The 19,598-nt window shown below is 39.4% G+C and overlaps 2 protein-coding genes and 1 non-coding gene across 13 annotated transcripts in view; 1 reads left to right on the top strand and 2 right to left on the bottom strand.

Annotated features, from left to right (window-relative positions):
- Nucleotides 1–18,046, bottom strand: part of Pdss1 (decaprenyl diphosphate synthase subunit 1) — a 34,755-nt gene extending 16,709 nt beyond the window's left edge. Inside the window, exons 1-7 of one of the 3 annotated variants that reach the window (XM_078023279.1) lie at nucleotides 17,837–18,046; nucleotides 14,058–14,122; nucleotides 13,637–13,757; nucleotides 11,166–11,296; nucleotides 4,539–4,680; nucleotides 1,770–1,881; nucleotides 1,562–1,671 (exon numbers count right to left, since the gene is read on the bottom strand). In XM_078023279.1, coding sequence (XP_077879405.1) covers nucleotides 1,562–1,671; nucleotides 1,770–1,881; nucleotides 4,539–4,680; nucleotides 11,166–11,296; nucleotides 13,637–13,757; nucleotides 14,058–14,122; nucleotides 17,837–17,965 — 810 coding nt within the window. In that variant the 5' untranslated portion in view covers nucleotides 17,966–18,046. Of the gene's footprint in view, nucleotides 1–1,561; nucleotides 1,672–1,769; nucleotides 1,882–4,538; nucleotides 4,681–6,491; nucleotides 6,588–11,165; nucleotides 11,297–13,636; nucleotides 13,758–14,057; nucleotides 14,123–17,836 lie in introns of those variants that run through there. The other 2 variants (XM_078023278.1, XM_021722993.3) reach the window with 2 other exon arrangements.
- Nucleotides 12,821–12,953, bottom strand: LOC120887724 (small nucleolar RNA SNORA42/SNORA80 family). The gene has a single exon (XR_005731057.1). It is a non-coding gene; the product is annotated as a small nucleolar RNA SNORA42/SNORA80 family (small nucleolar RNA).
- Nucleotides 17,958–19,598, top strand: part of LOC101961113 (protein nucleotidyltransferase YdiU-like) — a 39,926-nt gene continuing 38,285 nt past the window's right edge. For all 9 annotated transcript variants that reach the window (XR_013426690.1, XR_013426692.1, XR_013426691.1 and 6 more), the window contains exon 1: nucleotides 17,958–18,609. Coding sequence is in view for 6 of the 9 variants with exons in the window: in XM_078023272.1 (XP_077879398.1) it covers nucleotides 18,207–18,609 (403 nt within the window). In the remaining 3 variants the exon portion in view is untranslated. The remainder of the gene's footprint in view (nucleotides 18,610–19,598) is intronic.

The following is a 19,598-nucleotide window of genomic DNA, read 5'->3' on the forward strand; positions in this document are numbered from 1 at the left end:
ATTCCAACAGCCCCCTCACCTGCTCATGCCTCTAAACTGCAGTCTCAAACTTAGGAATTATCAATGAACTTCTCACTTAACATATTAGAGTGTCTTATGATGGGTCCTGATGCAGATTTTGGTCATCAATAATCAATGAAGGATTAATGTAACAGCTTTAAAGCACCCATTTTAAATAGGCCATTCTTTTATTTAACATTCGGTATCTATCATATTTTCATCTCTTAAAAAATAAAAAACTCCACACTTGTAATTTCTTAGAAATAAGAACATAATAGCCCTTTCAATAAAAAGACAAAAATGGCTGAGATTGTGGCCAGCATGTTCTACATAATTCACATTCCTTAGGGTTTCAATTAGATCTTTTTTAGGAAGACAGTGGTGTCCTCATTCTTTCCCGGCTCACAATTACACATTTCTTGACACTTATCAGAGATGGTATTAGCAAGGGACTTATTCACTGGAGAACTCTGAGAAAAAGCTCTCTTTAATTGTAGTCATGTTAAAAGCATGTCACGAAAGCAATTTCCATTTGACCCTCCGAGGTCTTCTTTTCTTGTTGCTGTAATCACATGGGATGATTACTTATCTCTGTATCCCTTAGGCTGAGAGACGCTCAGATGAAATTGTATGGAGACATTGGTTTTCATTTGTGTGCTTAACAATGAATACTACACCTTTTAGGCTATGGATTAAAGATGTTAACTAATGTTAAGATATCATCAGTGTAGCCAGGTGTGATGGCATACGCCTGTAATCCCTGCAGCTCGGGAGGTTGAGGCAGGAGGATCACGAGTTCAAAGCTAGCCTCTGCAAAAGCAAGGGGGCTAAGCAACTCAGCGAGACCCTGTCTCTAGATAAAATACAAAATAGGGCTGGGGATGTGGCTCAGTGGTTGAGTGCCCCCAAGTTCAATCCCTGGTTCCAAACAAAACAAAACAAAACAAAAAAATCATCAATGATAGTCTGAAGAAATAAGGCTTATTTATATTTCATATAATAATGTTGGAAAGATCTACTATCTATTAAAAAAATATGTAGAACACACTTCATAACTTTCTAAAGGTAAAAATGTCAGAAATAATGTGACAACAAATGTGAAAAAAATTGCCACAAATTGTTCAGAATGTTACAGTTTGAACAATAAATTGGGGATATAATATAAAGCTTATTTTGATTCAATTCTTAGGAGGCAAGATAAAAAGAATAGTTAATGGCTGCATATCAAAAGAAGATAGCAATGGGGTTGGGGTTGTGGCTCGGTGTAGAGCACTTGCCTAGCATGTGTGAAGCACTGGGTTCGACTCTCAGCACCAAATATAAACAAGTAAAATAAAGGTTCATTGACAATTAAAAAATATTTTTAAAAAAAATAGCAAAAATTAAAAACCATAGCCCATAGTAGAAGTTGTGTGTGTGTGTGTGTGTGTGTGTAACCCAGGGCATTGTGCATGCTAGGCAAGCACTTTGCCTCAGTTTTCTAGTGATATATTTTCTACAATTAGCTCCAAGAAAGAGCTATGAGACTTTTTTAACTTGAAAAGAGACAGAACGTACATACTGCTTTACAACTGTTGGCTATCAGACTTGCGGTCTTCTTGAAAGTCTTTTCAAGATAGTGGGCAAATCTTTCATTCTCATTTTCTTTTGACCCTAGTTGGAGAAATTCACCTGAAAAGAAGGAAAAAAGTCTCTTGAGATATGGTTTTACTGCCTACTAAATACCAGGATTGAATAAATTTTAAAAAAAAGAGTTAAAATCAACATACCACGCACCAAATCTTCAATAACTTGGGTTAAAATGGATATAACAGTTGTATTTCCGATCCGTGCCAGAGCTATAGATGCTGCAGAAAGAATTAAATCTCCAGCAAGAACAGCCTAGAAAAAGAAGAGGAAAAACTCAAATAAAAAGATGAGAGCAATGGAGTCAATGATGAAGCTGTCTTGTCAGAGGATGAATGCAGAATAGGAAAGAATGAGTTTCCTCCTTTCTCAGCAGGATTACATAATAATCAGTTACAGATTTGGGCCACTGTCTGACCTGAGCTGACTCTCACATATTACCTTAGTCATGGAAAGGGAATGGAATTTACCTTCTTACTTCATCCCCCAGAGGCCACCAAAATGCAGCTGCCTTCATTTTAGCTATACTGGATCATTTGCTCTTCCCTCAAACCACGTCACTCTGCCTTTTCACTTAATGTTCCTTTTGCTCAAAAAGTTCTTTGGGGGCTGGGGTGTTACTCAGTGATATAGCACTTGGTTAGCATACTCCAGTCCCTAGGTTTGATACACACACACACACACACACACACACACACACACACACACACACACACACCCTTTTTCAAGGGGAACTCAATTTGTAAACTCAATTTGCAAAATTAGCTCAAATACCACCTCCAAGAAGTCTTCTCTGCTATGGCAGTCTGATCAGATGCCTCTGACTAAGTAAGCACAACCATTGAACTCTGCACCCCAAGCAGCGTTGTCCTGTTCATTTCACTCCTGGAGGACCCAGACAAGGAACATTTCTGCTAGTACTTAGCATCCCAGCATGTTTTTTTCCCAATGAGAATTAAACTAAGGATATTTTGCTCCAAGTTCAATACTCTTTGCAGTGTTTTACACTGCCCTTCATTCATAGGTCATACCCCAAATTCTTTTAGTGTTGGGCATCAACCACAGGTCCTGGCACCTCCTAGTCAAGTTCTCTGCCACGTAGCTATACTCCCAGCCCAATTAAATATTGTTTTCATTGATTATTAGGTAATCAATACTTTCTCAAACTTTAGATCATGAGATGTCCACAAAGTATTAGCAAATAATCACAAATTACATGTAGTTGAATAACATGCTGTAATCATGTACTCACATTAATTTACATATTTAAAGACATGGCTTAAGTGTTATTAAGTCCTATTGGAATTAGTCATAAATGCTAGAGCTCACAGAAATTTTAATCCATAGAATTTTCAACATAACCATTTTAGGTATTTATTGTCTGTTCTCTTGTATCTAAAAGAGAGACATGTAACATTCAGAGTGTGTTTACTAATTAATCACCATTTTTATATAATACACATATCACATAAGCTAGCACCATGTAAGTATACACTTATAAAGTAATTTGACACATCATGACATATATGTACACACTTATACCCACCCATTTACCCGCCACAGCATTAGCAACTTGACGCCTGAGATTCCTGGGTCTTTACCTCTTTCCTTTCTGGCCCTAAGGATCCTAGAGGCCCAAAAGTTATAGCACATGAAACTAGAACCACAAGGATCTAGATAGCTAGGTTTGAAGAATTAAAGGGAACCAGGGGCAACAACGGCTCAGGTGAATGGATTCTTGTAGCAATAATACAGTCATGTGGTTTAGAAGCAGGAAAAAGGTGACTAGCAGGCAGACTCGTGCTGAGCAGGCCACTCTAGTAACAGAGAGAGGCAGAGGATGGCAGCAAACACCTCCTTTTACCTGCACTGAGAAGCCCCCATCAGCAGTGGCAGACACACAAGGAGAAGACCATAATTTGTTCCCTTGATGATCCTTCCCTGCCCAACAGCTCCAAACAAATAAGGCTCAGGACTGGCCCTGCCTGAAAACAGACACAGCTGATGGCAGGAATGAGTCATGAAGTTACCCGTGTCCTCTCCAAAACAAAACTTCATCTTCTTTTTGCCAGCATTCTCATGTTTAGACTTCAGTCAACAGGATAAAAACCTTTTAATTTAAAAGGCCTGTGCATCCTTATTTGTTCCTTTTTTAAACTTTATTTCCATTGTTCAACCTATAATTTATATATCCTCAAACTGAAGTCCCTAAGGTGCACACTGTCCTCAAAGAATGCTAATAAACTAATATGGAATTACATTTTAAAAATACATACTCATATGAACCAAACCCTATTGTATTGACTGAATTTAAAAAGATTAAGATTTTTATGGTAGAATAGTATCTAAGATTTTTTTTTCTTTTTTAGTTTTATTTATTTGCTTCAACACTCTTGTATATAGTAGTCAATCAATAAATGTTTAAAGAATTGGACACAGTCTGAGTAATTTGAATCCAAAAGTAAAATGTATGATTCCTGGGCTGGGCTTGCGGCTCAGCGGTAGAGCGTGTGCCTAGCTGATGCGAGGCCCTGGGTTCGATCCTCAGCACTACATAAAAATAAACAAAATTAAGGTATTGTGTCCAACTACAACTAAAAAATAAATATTAAAAAAAATGTATGATTCCTTATGAAATTCACTTTTTGGAAACCCATGAATATCCCTTTCCTTACAACCAAAAGAAATGCTATATGAAATGATGAGGAACCAGAAATACTAAGTTTATTTTCTATGGCATTTTCTCTTGTTTATGAAATATCTATATACAAAAGTGACATGAATACTTTTTTGAAATTTATAAGACCGTATTTGAACAAGCATGTTTTACTTCGGAATTAGAGACATATCTGAAAAACAAATGTAATCCAAAAAGCACGTGATTTGGTAAGAAGGAATTTTAAAAGCCATACCTTCTTTTCACCCCAGATCTTATTAACTGTGTGTTTTCCTCTTCGAGAACTTGCATCATCAATAACGTCATCGTGAACCAGACTAGCAGTGTGGATCATTTCTGCAATTAAGGCTATGGAGCGCTGGCTGGCTTGCATATCTCTAGTTAACAGAAAGCAATGCTTTTTTTAACAGAGGCGCCTCCTAGAACCTTCTCAGCAATCATCTTGTGAAAAGTGGACATCGGATCTAGGACAAAGAATTTTATTTCTCTAAGAGAAACTGTATAAAAATGATGGCTTCCCTACAGAGCTATTTCCATCACTTGGAGAACATTTTAAAAATGCACAAAAGATCCTGCCAAGACTCTAATTTATGGACTCTACATTAAGGAGTAGAATTTGCATAGTTAATAAAAAAAGGATAAATATCTCAAAAGTCTGGCCACTGGGTGAACAATCATCTTTATGTCCTTTAGTAGTGGACTTGGTCAGTTGTCCAAGTTATACTTAGGTTACAATTAAATTTCAGGGTTGCAAGGTGAAAAAACATAAGAAATATTTTTAAAGTGTCTTAAAGAATCAACTGTCACTATGTTTAAAGCTCTTAATAGTCTTAAATTAAATGGTCAGTATGACAACATCAATAACCAAGATAGAATGTTTTAGATTGTCTTCTATTTCATTAAATATGAATTTTTAGTACTTTTGTCTTGCTAGGAGCCCAGGCCTAGGCTGTAGTGCTTCTCCTGCCTCAGCCTTGCCTCAGCCTCTAGAGCAGCTGGGACTATAGGCATGTGCTACTGTGCCTGGCTCACTATCTCCATCTATGGGCATTAAAAAAAAAAAAAAAAACACAAACTAAAGAAATAGCTAACTCATTTTCAGTCTCATACATATGCCTGACTTAAACACACTACATGTTTCACTCATTCTGTTTACTCGACCTTGTGGGTGGGGAGGTGCTGGGGGTTGAACCTATAGTGTTTACTGAGCTACAGCCCTATTTTGATTTTTTATTTTGAGACAAAGTCTCCTTAAATTAGTGGGATTATAGGCATTCTCGACCATGCGCAGCTAGGTTATATCTAATGAGGGAAGGAAATGGAGTGTACTACTGAAATGACCCTTTTATGTAAAAATTTAATCTGAACATCTGTATAAGAGAGTGCTCATTCTTTATATCTTGCAGAATATAATTAAAAATGCAGTGTAACTACAGAAAAGATGCAGGAATCAACAATAGACACTAAGAAAGCATGTGACTATCTTCTGCTCTTTCTTTAAATAGAATTTTAAGATGATTCCTTGCTGGGTTCTCTTACCCGAGGCCTTAGAACTAAGACTCACAACTTTCCAAATGCTTTCAGCTTGAAATCAATTTTACATGATGCTCATCACTTATTAATATTTCACAAGCCACAACACAACAGTTCTTAATACTTCCAGATCATGACAGATTCTTCCAAGATGGAAAAAGTAAAACAAAAAAAGCAACAAAGGGATAGGGCTGTAGCTCAGTGGTAGAGCGCTTGCCTAGCACATGTGAGCACTGGGTTCAAATCTTAGCACCACATAAAAAATAAATAAATTAGAGGTATTGTGTCCATCAACAACTAAGAATAAAAAAAGCAACAGAGGATGGAGACAAATCATCATATAAAACTACTTCATTGGGCTAGGGGTGTGGCTCAGTAATGCCTGTTCAGAGACCCTAGGTTCGATCCTCCAGCACCGCAACAATAAACTACTTTGGTAAATGAGAAAACAGAGGTTCAGATGGCTTTCAGGAGCTTGCACTAAATTCCTCAGTGAGACACTCAGACTTCATATTAGGAACCTATGCTGTTTTTCAGGTAAAGATAGATTCTTATAGTTGGTTTTAAATATAAGGCTATTTTAAAAGAATATTTTCTCAACTAGGTTTCAGTCTAATAAAATATACTTTTCTTATCAACTAAGGATGGAACTTACCTTAAAGAAACTGTCAAGGCCTCTAGCTTTTCTCAGCATTCCTAAGTTGGGCACCACTTCCATTATCACAAGTTCTATCAGCCGACAGGGCTCCCGCTGGGAGGTTACAATGAAATGGAAGGGCTCATTCAGAGGCTAGCTTGTTTTGTTTTGTCATTTGAAGATATTAAAACAAAGACTTATTAATATTCTGAAATTTCATAGACTGGATATGCATACAAAAATGTCATTTTGCATGGCTTAATTACTGACTAATGAAATCAGAATTCTTGCTTAGAAGGCTATTTGGCACTGTGACATAGCCTCTACACCAGATTTTAGATGCTTTATGAGTCTGATGTATTTTTTTCCTACACAATTAGATTTTAATGTGTGCCACCTTGTAACTGCATAATACTGCCACTGCTTATCCTTAATGCAGCATCCTATAGGGACAGATGACTGTAATTTACAGATTACAGAAAAAGCTCACACTATCTTTAAGATGAAATCTTTGAAGTGCCAAACCGAGTCATGTCTTTGAAAAGCTGGGCACCATTCCTACTTCCTACTGTGAAATAACTGCCACACTTTCCCAGCTCCCTGGAGAGGTGACAGGCAAGGTATCACGAGAAAAAGAAGCCCTTAGTTTTGAAAGCTGGCTTTGTCCTGTGTGCTATGATTGAGCAAGCCCCTCGGAATGCTTTTCCCCTTCATTAGATTAAAATAATTTTCTAAATGAAGAATTTCAAACATACAAAAAATGGATGACTATAATGACCCTCCTCACACTCTTTATCCAACTTACATGTGACTTTACTTTTATTTAATTATTTGTGAGATACACAATCTCACTATGTTGCCTAGCATCTTACTACGATGCTGACCTAGAACTGCTGGGCTCAAACAGTCCTCTTGCTTCAGCCTCTGGAGTGGCAGGGACTACAGGAATGTACCACAGTGACCAGATAGGTATGACTAAAACCACTCCCCATTCATACTATTAAATAATGTGAAGTCTTAAATTACAAGCAAAACTAAAGTGTGTGTGTGTGGGGGATGTTATTGGCACCAAATCAACAGTGCCCACAATCTAAGGGGTGGCACAGGATGTAGGAGGGATGCCTGTGAGCTCACACTTGTGGGCTGTTATCCTTGGTCAAACCCATACTTTTCCCCCAGGTATTCCTCATCATTAACAGTGGCCTTTACTTTCCAGTGCTGGAAGTTTCACACAGGAATGGATGGTGCCAATGATGGTAGTAGGTCACTTCAACAAGGCTACCAGGAGAGGTTTGGGAGAAAGACATAGACACCATATTGTGCTATAAATACAGCAGAGCAATTTTAGAAAAATGTATTTAATATAAAGCCCCTCCCCCATCTTTTTTTTTTTTTTTTGAGGTAGGGGTCTCAGTATGTTGCCCAAATCCCTGATAAAGCTCAAAATTCTTTGATAACCTAAGTGCTGACCTAAGTGTTGGTTTAGGTTTTGTTGAATTCTATTACAAGTTAAATTATCTGGGACGCATTCTGAGATGGAGCCTAATTTACAAGATGTAGGCTGGGGATATAGCTCAGAGGTAGAGCGCTTGCCTAGCATGTGTGATGTCCTGGATTTGGTCCCCTGTATTGCCAAAAAAGCAAACAAGTTAATGAACTGGATGTTTACTAGAAGAGTCTTTAGGATCAACACCCAGGGGAAGGAGGGCAGAACAGGAAGGCAAGGCAAACCCAACAGACTTAGCCCAGAAGGAGCTCTGCAACTGGAATGGTCCTTTATCTATCAATCCCTAGACATGAGCTGCCTCCAGAAAGGACAATAGCATTTCTTGACAAGGCTGAGGAATGAAGGCAAATAGGCATTAACAGCTGAGGCAAAGAGTATTTCAGTGAAGGGCAATAGAGGAGGAACATATCAGAATTCACCGCATCTCTATTTATTGGACATTTGAAACCTGAGTCTGTATTCCCACTTTACTTTCCTATGTATGGTGATTATCAGGATATAGGGAGGAAAAAAACTGGATCTTAATCTTTTCAGGGCCATATTATCCTTCAAGAGTATATAGTAAGCCATGGATACCCTTCCCCAGATAAATGCAAATACACAAAAAATTTTAGCTGGGCATGGTGGCACACGCCTGTAATCAGCTTGGGAGGCTGAGGCAAGAGGATGGTGAGTTCAAAGCCAGCCTCAGTAATTTAGTGAGGCCCTAAGCAACTCAGCGAGATCCTGTCTCTATATAAAATATATAAAAGGGCTGAAGGTATGGTTCAATGGTTAAGCGCCCTTGGTCCAATCCTCAGAACCAAAATAAATAGATAGATAAATAAATAAACAAATCGTATATAATTTCAAGGGTTCACCGACCCCCACAACTCCTATAGACCTCAGGTTTAAAACTCCCAGTTAAGTCATCCAGCAGAGAACATTTAATAGATAGCTGAAAAGCTTAATAAAGGCAGAAAAATCAACAGGTGGTTTTCCCTTCCTTACTACTTCTTGAGATTCCCGTTCTGTCTTCTAAAATCCTCACCATGTTACTAAATGATTTAATACACACTTTAGAAATAAGATGTCTGATAAGGTTCATAAACAGCTGTTAAACTTTGACTGTCAAATGATAAAGAGGGTCTCTCTCCATTGTGCCATCACCAAGAAGCAAGCATGTGAGGCACAAGAATACATAGAGTGTCACTGGGATGAAAGGATACTCTGGCGGCACTGGCTAAAATGGAGGCAGTGTATGGTCCTGCTCCTGAATCTTTCTTTTTTTTTTTTTTAAATTTCTTTTAGTTGTACATAACGCCTTTATTTTTATTTATTTATTTTTATGTGGTGCTGAGAATCGAACCCAGGGCCTTGCATACTCCAGGCGAGCGCTCTACCACTGAGCCACAACACCAGCCCCTACTCCTGAATCTTAAAATGTTGTTTTTCTATGCTGTTCTGGACCTTTATGAGCAAGTAAAATCACAAATGGCCCAGCTCTTCAGATGTTGCTGCCCTTTTTTTTCTTCAAGTGGCACAGAAACAATAGCCACATATTTAGCTCATTAAGGGCCCAATTCAGAAATGTCTCTGAGAAACAAGTATTCTCAAGAAGTTGCAACTTGGAGAGTAATACTGGCAGAGTACTAGATCACCCCAATGCAGGCTGGGATTGTGACTTGTCCCCATGCTAGACATTGACTATGTATTATATATTAGTCTGAGAATTTAAAATATAAATATACTTTCCCTAGACCAGTGGTTCTCAACCAGGGGGGATTTTTGCACCCCATGGAACATTTGGCAATGCTAAAGACATTTTTGGTTACTATCAACTGGGGGGCCTTCAGTAGGTACAGACTAGGGATAGTGTTAAACATCCTATAATGCACCAGACAGTCTAACTCTCATCCCACCAACAAAGAATGATTGGCCCCAAGATGTCATGGGGCTGAGAAACTTTGCTCTAAAACCACATGAGATGTGTTTTAAGTTTGGTTCAAGGGGATCATTTCTGCTGTTCTGCCTTCTAGGTAAAGTCAAAGTGGTCCAGATAACAGCTAAAAGGTTTTACTGCATGCTCAAAATACATTGTAGCTCTTTGAAAATCTTATGATTTTAAAATCTTAAAATCTCTTTTAAAATCTTAAGGTGATTCTGAGCACTGTGATTGTGCTGGACATAAAGAGGCATCGCTGTAGGACACAAGACTGCAGGCAGAGGTGGCACCTGCATTTGCTAAGAAACATCTGGTGCTCATTCTTATAGCATCAGCATTAAAGTTAGTGCTGACAACTCTTAGAAATTCCTTAGAAGTAACTGTTCAACTCTAGGGATGCTTATTATGGTCTACTGGAATTGCCATTGATCGGTAACAGGAAGATACTTCAGCAATAAGGTAAAGAGTTTAAAAACAATGGCAAGAAAGCAAAGCAGAACACAAAATTATATATATTGAATAACTGAATGCAAGAAGAAAGGGAAGCAGAATGAGCAACAGGGCTGCACAAAGTAATGGGGAAATGGTTTTTCCTTTTAAGATTTCCTGTAATGTTAAAATGGTGCAGCTATTTAAAAATAAATCAATACGTCTTCTTTAAAGATTTCTCTTCTGCACGATTCAAAAAGTTACAGGAAGCAGTAACCCTGGGTGTGTGCATCCACTGCCCATAATAATGGCCTGCTCAACTTCAGAACAATCAACCTTTGGACTAACCATCCAAGTGTAAAATGATTAAATACACATCCCGGTATTCTTTACTTCCCAGTGAGAAAAACAAATATGGTTTTGGATTTTTATTTGTAACTTAAGTTATTCTTCAAAGGACATGAAGAAGTCTGCAAAAGGAAGATGTCCACAGTGACATCAGTGATTCAAAGTTAGAATCTATACATAACAGAACAAATTCTTAGATATATGCTTTTGTTTGTGGTACCGGGGATTGAACACAGGGGTGCTTTACCACTAAACTACATCCCCGGCCCTTTTTATCTCAAGACAGGGCCTTGCTAAATTGCTAAGGCTGACCTTGCACTTGCAATCCTCCCACTTTAGCCTCCCAAGTCACTGGGATTATATGTGTGCACTACCACATCTAGCTAGATATATGTTACTTTTAAAATGGGAACAAAATGGTAACCTGGGGAATGAAAAATCTCAAATATAACGCAATGATAGGGTGTGAAAGTATGGAACTCACCGGGAGTTATTATAATGACTATTACACGCTCGGGCCATTAGCACCACAATAATTGGTCGAAAGGCTTTTCCTTTTCCATCAAAGTAGTACTCAGACATTTCCTTAAGTTCTGTTGTAGATATGAGCAGTTCCTGAAATTAAGATTCTTTGCATCAATAAGACATTTTAATTGTACAACAAAGTCAACAGGATCTATTTTTACAAAACTTTGGTTCAATTTCAGTATGTCTCCTTCAATTAAGAAAGTGAACACTCAGCTGGACAAGGCTTTGATACTGTATGGACACAAACCTGGATGCCCTGTGGGCCAGAACACAAATGATGCCTGGCTCAGCCCCAAGTGGTCTCCTGCACTGCTAACTGCCTCAGGGATAATATCAGATATCAGGATGCAGCAGCAGATTAGAGGGAGCACTGAGTGGCCCAGGAACTTCGGGCTAGTAACAGGTGGACAGAGAAAAAAACAGGGGCTGGTAGGTAGCTTGGAAGATGGAGGAAAGAAGAGAACGTCAGGGGGGTGTGGGAGCCTATGAAGCAGGTAAGGGGCATACGGATGCTGCATATCAAGAAAAGGAAGACAGACAAGATGATGGGCAAGAAGAAGCAGAGGTCAGTAAGTCTGGTTGGGCCTATATTTAGCAGAAGATATTTCAAAGGTTCATAAAGGAAGTATTAGGCATAGTTTGCCTAACTACAAGCAGCTTAACATTGTATTAGGGAGACATTTAAAAAAATATGAACCATGTAATGAACAATACAGAAGTAACCTCAGCAATGCTGTGCATGAAATACATTAAAAGTTCAGAGAGAAAGAGATTAATGAGGGTTAGAAAACTCAAATATTTCATGGAGGAGATAAGCTTTGACTTGGATTAGGACTAGTAGGGTTTTGATTTGTAAAGAGGAGAGAAGGCCTTACAGGTCTTCCATGAGTGTGTATTTGTCCTGCTCAAGGGTGCACTGGACTGAATCAGAGCTTATCTCCTGGAAACAGTGGACCCAGGGGAAGGTAATACTGTAGGCCTGTCACTAATTCATTAGATTACTGATTCAGTGCCAAATACTGTAATAAAGGCAGAGGTCACAAAGATAAGCAAGACAGCCCTTGCCAACAAGGAGCCCAGGTTCTAGATGGAGAGAAGTAAACCAGTAATAGTCATCAACACCTTACAATGTGACGAGTGCTGTCATCAAGGTAAGCAAGACCCTGGGAAAACATGGGGAGCCCCTGGCTCAGGCTGAGATAGGGAAGACAATAGCAAGAAAGAACATGAGATATAGGGGTGACCTGACCTAAGGCAGTAGGGACTGAAGGTAAGAGACAAACTAAAAGGGCAAGTGGAGGAAGGAAAGGAACAACTTGAGAATCTTTCCTGCGTTCCTAGGTTGTATTATCAGTGACCAGGGACATAAGGAGACAAAACAGTTTGTGAAGGAAAAGGAGAGTTTAAAAAATGTTAAGTTAGACTCAGTCATGGCTACTTTTTTTTTTTTTTTAATTCCAGCACTGCAAGGGGAAAAAAAGGGGATAGCTGCTGGAAGACTGTGAACATCTATAATTGGAAGTTTGGGGGAAAAGTGGAGAACTTTGGGCCAGGAAGCTGACAAAGGGCATGTGAAGATTTCTGAGCAGCATTTAATTTATTTTATTTTCCTATTGTCTGACCCACTTTAGCCAGCAGCCTATGAACACAGAGGCCAGGAAATGGTTTGGGTCATGGTTTACTCTGGCATGGGACACCATGAGAGGCCTAGAAGGACAGGCCTACCATAAATTAAAATCCATGCACTGGACAGAATCTTAGAATTCACCTGAGGTCAGGATCCATGAAAAGTTTATAGGAAAAAGAGTTAAATGAAGAAAGCAATATTTAAGGTAGTTAATGATGATATTCAGAATTAGGAAAGATAGTCACAGGAATCACTGAGAGGTGATAGATATGAAAAGGAAAGGTGAGATAATTCACTACACATCTTTATGCTCCCTATACCATATTTTTTTTTTAGTTTCTAAACTCTGCAATAATGCCTTTCTGAACAATAACATATATTGCATCCTCCAAATTTTTTTTGACAGAAAGAGAGAGAGAGAGAGAGATAGAGATAGATAGATAGAGAGAGAGAGAGAGAGAGGGAGGGAATTTTTTAATATTTATTTTTTTAGTTTTTGGTGGACACAATATCTTTATTTTATTTTTATGTGGTGCTGAGGATTGAACCCAGTGCCCCGCGCATGCCAGGCGAGTGCGCTACCACTTGAGCCACATCCCCAGCCCCTGCATCCTCCATATTGCCCAGAACTGGGTTGCAATATGGTTTTTGCTTAAGTAATATTTGAAGCCTGATGTATCCAAGTAAAAAGTTTGCAATGGCATCATACATATATGAAGACCTGCACTGTTTTCAAAATTGTAAAACTACTAAGTTCCAGTAAACTAAAACATACTTCATAGCATAATCAAAAAACTTACCTTTCTAATGTCCTCATACAGACCTTTTAAGTCCCTCCAACCAAGTTTAAAGGGATCAGTGTATTTCTCACCACTCTGTGTTTTACTACAACAGCACACTGCTGGTGTCATGTGATGAAACCTGGGAAAAGGAAAAATGCACACAACCCCACTTCAAATTAAATATCATATGCATGTCTGGCAATAGATCATTTTTATAAACAGGACCATGAGAATTGACAGTATCAAAGAATAACTAAGCTATATTCATTGTGTTCTAGGTTGAGTTCAAATTTTATTATATTTCTATTTTTTGAAAAACAGAAATCATGTAAAGCACTTAACTATCATTAAATTTGTTATCTTAGTCAACCATAATTAAGTACAGAAATTTGATGGCAACATAGTATTTTTGGTAGTTCAATACAAATTATAAGCTTACCGTGACATAGTATGTACACTTGGAAAGGCAGATGTTAAACTCTTCAGAAGATTAAAACACGGCATCTAGAAAATAAAAGTATCAAGAAACTTGTAAGAATCATATCCTGAAAAACTTGTTTATAGCATTGGATAATAACCGTCCCCCGATAATTCATAATAAATATAATCTATATATTTTTAAAAAATTTCTATTTGTCAATGGACCTTTATTTTATTTTTTATATGTAGTGCTGAGATTCAAACCCAGAGCCTAACACATGCTAGAAGGTGCTCTACCACTGAAACATAACCCCAGCCCCAATCTATATCTTTTAATCATCCATTTATAGGTAAATGGAAACTTTAGAAAAAGGACAATTTTAAAAGTTTCCTTTCCTTATTACAAAAGCAGTACTTTTACAAAAAAAAAAAAAATATATATATATATATATATAAATAAGCAGAAAAATTTTAAAAACCTATAAATTCTTAAAGGTCCCAAAAAGCATCACCTGAGATGGCAAAAAGGTAAAAGATTTCAATATTAAGGAAGGTATTTACATTTATACAAATTGCCTATTTTAAGTTATAATATATTTTGAAAATGATGCTTCTGCAACTCTTTTTTTTTTTTAAAATAATGTTAAAAAAAAAAAAAAACGAGTTGCAAATATAGTTCTGTGGTGGTGGAGTTAACAATCACCTCAAGCAGCACATTCAGTATTAACTTAATCAGAGATCTAAAAAAATTAAGAGGTAGTAACAAATATTACTTCTAATAATTACTGAGCACTACTGTTATAGGCTAGAAATATTGTGATAGGCACGAGGGACTTAAGGATATGGATTTTTTAGTCTTGAATTCAGGGATTTTAGCACTTTAAAAATTACTCATTTGCTGTGTGTGAAGGCAAATGCCAGTAATCCCAGCAGGAGGCTAAGGTAGGAAGATTTTTAAGTTCGAGGTCAATGTGGACAACTTAGCAAGACCTTTACTCAACTTATTTTGTTCAGTTTTCCTGGGTAATTAATTCATACAACTTCAATTACTTTATTATGATAGTTATAAATAGAACTTCTTAAAGAGGAGGATGGGCTAGGTGGTATACACTTGTAATCCCAGCAACTCAGGAGGCTGAGGCAAGAGTATTAAAAGTTTGAGGTCAGTCTCTGGTACTTAGTGAGAACCTGTTTCAAAACATAAAAAGAACTGAGAATTTTTTTAGAGGGGGGGAAAAAAACCCTGGGTTCAATGTTCAGTACCCAAAAGAAAAAAGAAAAGGAGGAGGAAGAACTATTCAATTTGAGACTAACTCAGGGTTAAGGATTAAAATTACAGTTAATTCCTAACAGTTGTTAATAGCATAGTGTTTGGGGGAGAGAGCTTGATCCCAAATTTCCTGGCCATGCTACTTTGTGACACTTTTCTAATAAAAACTACCCATGGAGAGATGCTGAGATTAGAGAGTACAGTGTATGTATAGCACTTAGCTCAGAATCTAGTATACAATATATTTAGTTTTAAATGTTTTATGATACTGGGATGAAACCCAGGGCCTCGTGCATGCTAAGCAAGCCCTCTACCACTGAGCTACATCCCTAGCTCCACAAGAAACATTTAACACTGCATTTATTCTATCAAGCTGTGTTCTACTTTAGGAGTACCTTACAGCAATATTTTCCAAAGGGAGATTTAAAGTTCTCAGAAGAGCAATAAGGTATTAAAAGGAAGCTGCAAAACTACTGCTGAAGCACACTGCTAGTACTAAAGATGATTCTTTTCCATTCCCTCTCCATTACTTACTCTCCCCTGAAAGTCAACCTTTCCTCTCATGAATTCACATTTTAAAATAAGAGAAAATGATTGATGAGAATCAAAGACACATTGACAAGTGATTTGGCATGATCAAATGCACACTGGCTTGTATCCCATTGCAAGATTTGTTAATAATACTTGTGAAGAGTAAGGAGAATATACAAACAACAAGAAGTAACAGCACTGTGTTGTAAAGCCAAATGTGGCTTAATTATTGTTGCTCTGTCCCTGAGGTCCATTAGGCCCTGAAAGACTTGAAATAACCAAAGTACACATGCCTGAAGTAGACACCTGAATGCTAATCTGTTAATTTATAGTGAGAAATATTATTTTCACATGAACCAGAAATACTTAGGACGCATCATCAGCACTGTCCCTCCTTGTGGCCTAGGACGTAAATATGAAAGCCATGGAGCAAATGGTAAACTTAAAAGGTAAACTTCAAAGAAAGAAGTATTAGCCAGGCATGGTGGCACATGCCTACAATCCCAGCTATTCAGAAGGTTGAGGCAAGGAGATCAAATTCAGGGCTGGCCTCAGCAACTTAGTGGCATTACATGGTGTATACATCTATCTTCAAATAAGGTCATGGTCTTCAGACCTAGAAAAATCTGAAGTCCAACTAAGACAGCACTTACCTTCCCCTAAGAGCTTCTTCCATTTTCTACACCCCATATATAGTATCCTTTTTTAACTGTCTAGGTTGTTTTCAAGCCCAGTTGCCTTCCTTTTCCAAACATTTTTTTAGATAATGTGTGATATGCATCCACTTTGGTACAAAGTAGACATTTGTGAATGCTATATATTTCATGCTAGTAAATAAATGGTGTTTGATGAGTACATGGATAAATGAAATGTATGAAATGTGAATACAAACTGAATCCTAAATTCAAATAAAAAGTGGTGGGGGGACTGGGGATGTGGCTCAAGCGGTAATGTGCTCACTTGGCATGCGCGGGGTGCTGGGTTCGATCTTCAGCACCACATAAAAGTAAAAAAATGTGGATGTTGTGTCCACCAAAAACTGAAAGATAAATACTAAAAAACGCTCTCTTTCTCCCTTCTCTCTCTCTTAAAAAAAAAAAGTGGTGGGGACTTTGCAGATGCAAGGTGAACACAGTTACTGGGTGACTGGAGAAGTCTCTAAAAATGAAAGTCAGTGCCTAGATATGCTTACAGTATGGGCCTAAGTGGTGGCACCCTGAGAATGAGTCACTACAAAGTGATTAACAGAGCCATAAGAACAGGTTTATAACTCCTAAACTGACTAAATACAAGAAAAAAGAAATTGGACCCAAGGCAGCAGGAGACACCCTCAAGGAATCATCTTATTGCTGAGACTCTGCCTTTACTTCAAGAAGCTGCCATGAGATTTCAAAGACTCCAAGTTCTCTCTCCTTCTAAAGTCCTTCTAGCTCCATGCAGATGTGCGCTTCCTGAAAGTCCTTACTGCGAAGCCCTTAGGTATGGAACCACTTAAGTCCAGGCCCAGAGAGCATCAAACCTGCCTGCTCCCTAAGACCCTTTCCATGCAACTACTCCAAGGTCAATTTGATCCTCTATCTTGGAGAATGAGATAGGAATCCCTTTTGCTTTAAAAAGGTCTGTCCTCTTGGAGCCAGTTCTAAGGTGCAAAGGGATTAAGGGCAATGTCCTCCAGGAATTTCCTCTTCGTCCACACCACGAGACAATCTGATCGCTCCAGAGTCCCCCGGGGGGGGGGGGCAGGCTCCTCACCACTTGATCCCCACTCCCCCACCAACCGGTTATCACAGCTCCCAGGTCTCGGGACACCCCTACCTCAGGAGAACGCACAGCTCGGTCCCACCAGGGACGCCCGCTACCCCGGTGTCCCACCCTTGGGCGACCCTGGGCCCCCGGCCTCTGCGCACGTGCTCCTCGCTCCCATTCATTCCGCAGCGCCGCTGTCATTGGCGCCGTGACCTCTGCGCCCGATTGGGACACGCGCCTCCCGTCCTCACCTGCGCGAGGGCGTCGGAAGCGGCGCGCAGCCCAGGCGGCCCCGCATGGCCCGGGGAGCTGGGCCCAGGGCTCCGCGTCGCCGGTCTCCAGGAGCAGCCGCGCCGCCACCGCCACCAGCGCAAGGCCATGGTCCGAGTCTGAAAGTCGCGGCCGGGCGGCAGCTCCGCCTCTGGCCCCGCGGCCCTCCTCCGGGGACCCGGAGCCGGAAACCTGGTACAGGAAGCGCTTGGGCCCCGCCCGGCCTCCGCCTCCCGCTCCTCCGGGGCTCGTTTTTCCGGCTGCCGGCGGCGGGGCAGCCCGCTGGTAAGGCCCGGTGTCCCGGAGAGGCGGCGGCCAGCCCTGGGGCCACCAAACCTGGCCTCCTGCGGGATGAACGCTCTGTCCCCACCCCTTCCCCGGAGTCGCTCGGGGGACGGCCGGTCACTCCAAAGTGTACCTTTGGTGGCCCAGCTGTTGGCAAGAAATAGCACAGTGCGCCGGAATCGGCAGCCACGAAAGTCTCGCTCTGCGTATTTTGGCAGAAATATGATTCAGAGCACAGGGTTCTGGTTCTGTGGCCTAACCCGGAGACCACAGTTCCCCCTTCTGCTTCTCTTGAGGGTGACCTGCCACGCTGTCGTGAGCTGCCTTTTACAGTCTGCCGCAGAAGGACGTGTCCACCTTCTGCCACTTTCCAGTAACAAGTCCAGCCACGTTCAGAGCTACTGTGAAAGAGAAACTAAATTGGCCCTCTCTCTCGACTTTTGGACTCTCTCCTCTGAAAACCTAATAGGTATAGTTTGACATCTTGCTCACATCTGGATATATCGAGTCCCGCGCTTGGGGGTACTGAGGCTGCATACTTTTAAAACATATTTGGTAATGTCAAAATTTACTTGTATCCAGCTCAGAAAGTACTGAAAATGCACAGGACTGGTGCACTAAAGATCTTCTTTCCTTAGCTCTGTTGTCACATCTGTTCTGGTGTTGAGACAGCATGTTAATAACAGAAATCTGATACAGTTAAACATTCATACACAGAGTCAAAAGAGAAAGTGTAAGCATCCGGGATACTGAAAAGAAACGCTTTCCTCAGAAAGTTCACTGTTGGGAAGAAATAGACCAGTAAAATAGATGATTGCAACTCTCTGATATGAATTTTTTTTTCTTATTCTGAAAAACACTTGCATTAAAGAGTGAGGTAGCCCTAGAGCTGAGCACATTAATTTTATATTTATCTTAAAAAGTAAAAAAAAAAAATTACTGAGTAAAAATATTACAGAAAGGAACCTATCAAAATAAACCAATTTTGTCTCATTTTTCCCCCAGTCTTGAAGAATAATATATAAAACCATGTAAAGTGCTTTACAAGTAAAAATTGTTAATATGCGCATATGGTTTATCTTGATGGAGATTAGGTTTATGTTAAACATCCAACAGGCATAATTTGTCAAAGTCAAGTGTAGTCTTACATACTTTTATTGTACTTAGAAATCCTTTATTAATATACTATCATTTGCCCTTTTTTACAGATAAGGAAAGTTGTAGAGGAATTAACCACTGTTGGCAAGTATAGTACTCCACAATTCTGCCAGGCCATTTGCAGTTAGAGATTGCTTGGCCAGATTATAACAAAAGTCCTCGCTATTAAGATGTTGTAATAGGGCAAGGCTAAGTAAGGAAAACAGTTATAATTCATTAAGGCTTCCAACATTATTGTATGGCTCAACTCTTGAGGAACAACCATCTACGAATAGGACATGTAGAATTCAAAGGTAGTTC

Source organism: Ictidomys tridecemlineatus, chromosome 10, assembly GCF_052094955.1.
Source record: "Ictidomys tridecemlineatus isolate mIctTri1 chromosome 10, mIctTri1.hap1, whole genome shotgun sequence".
Lineage (NCBI taxonomy): Eukaryota > Metazoa > Chordata > Mammalia > Rodentia > Sciuridae > Ictidomys > Ictidomys tridecemlineatus.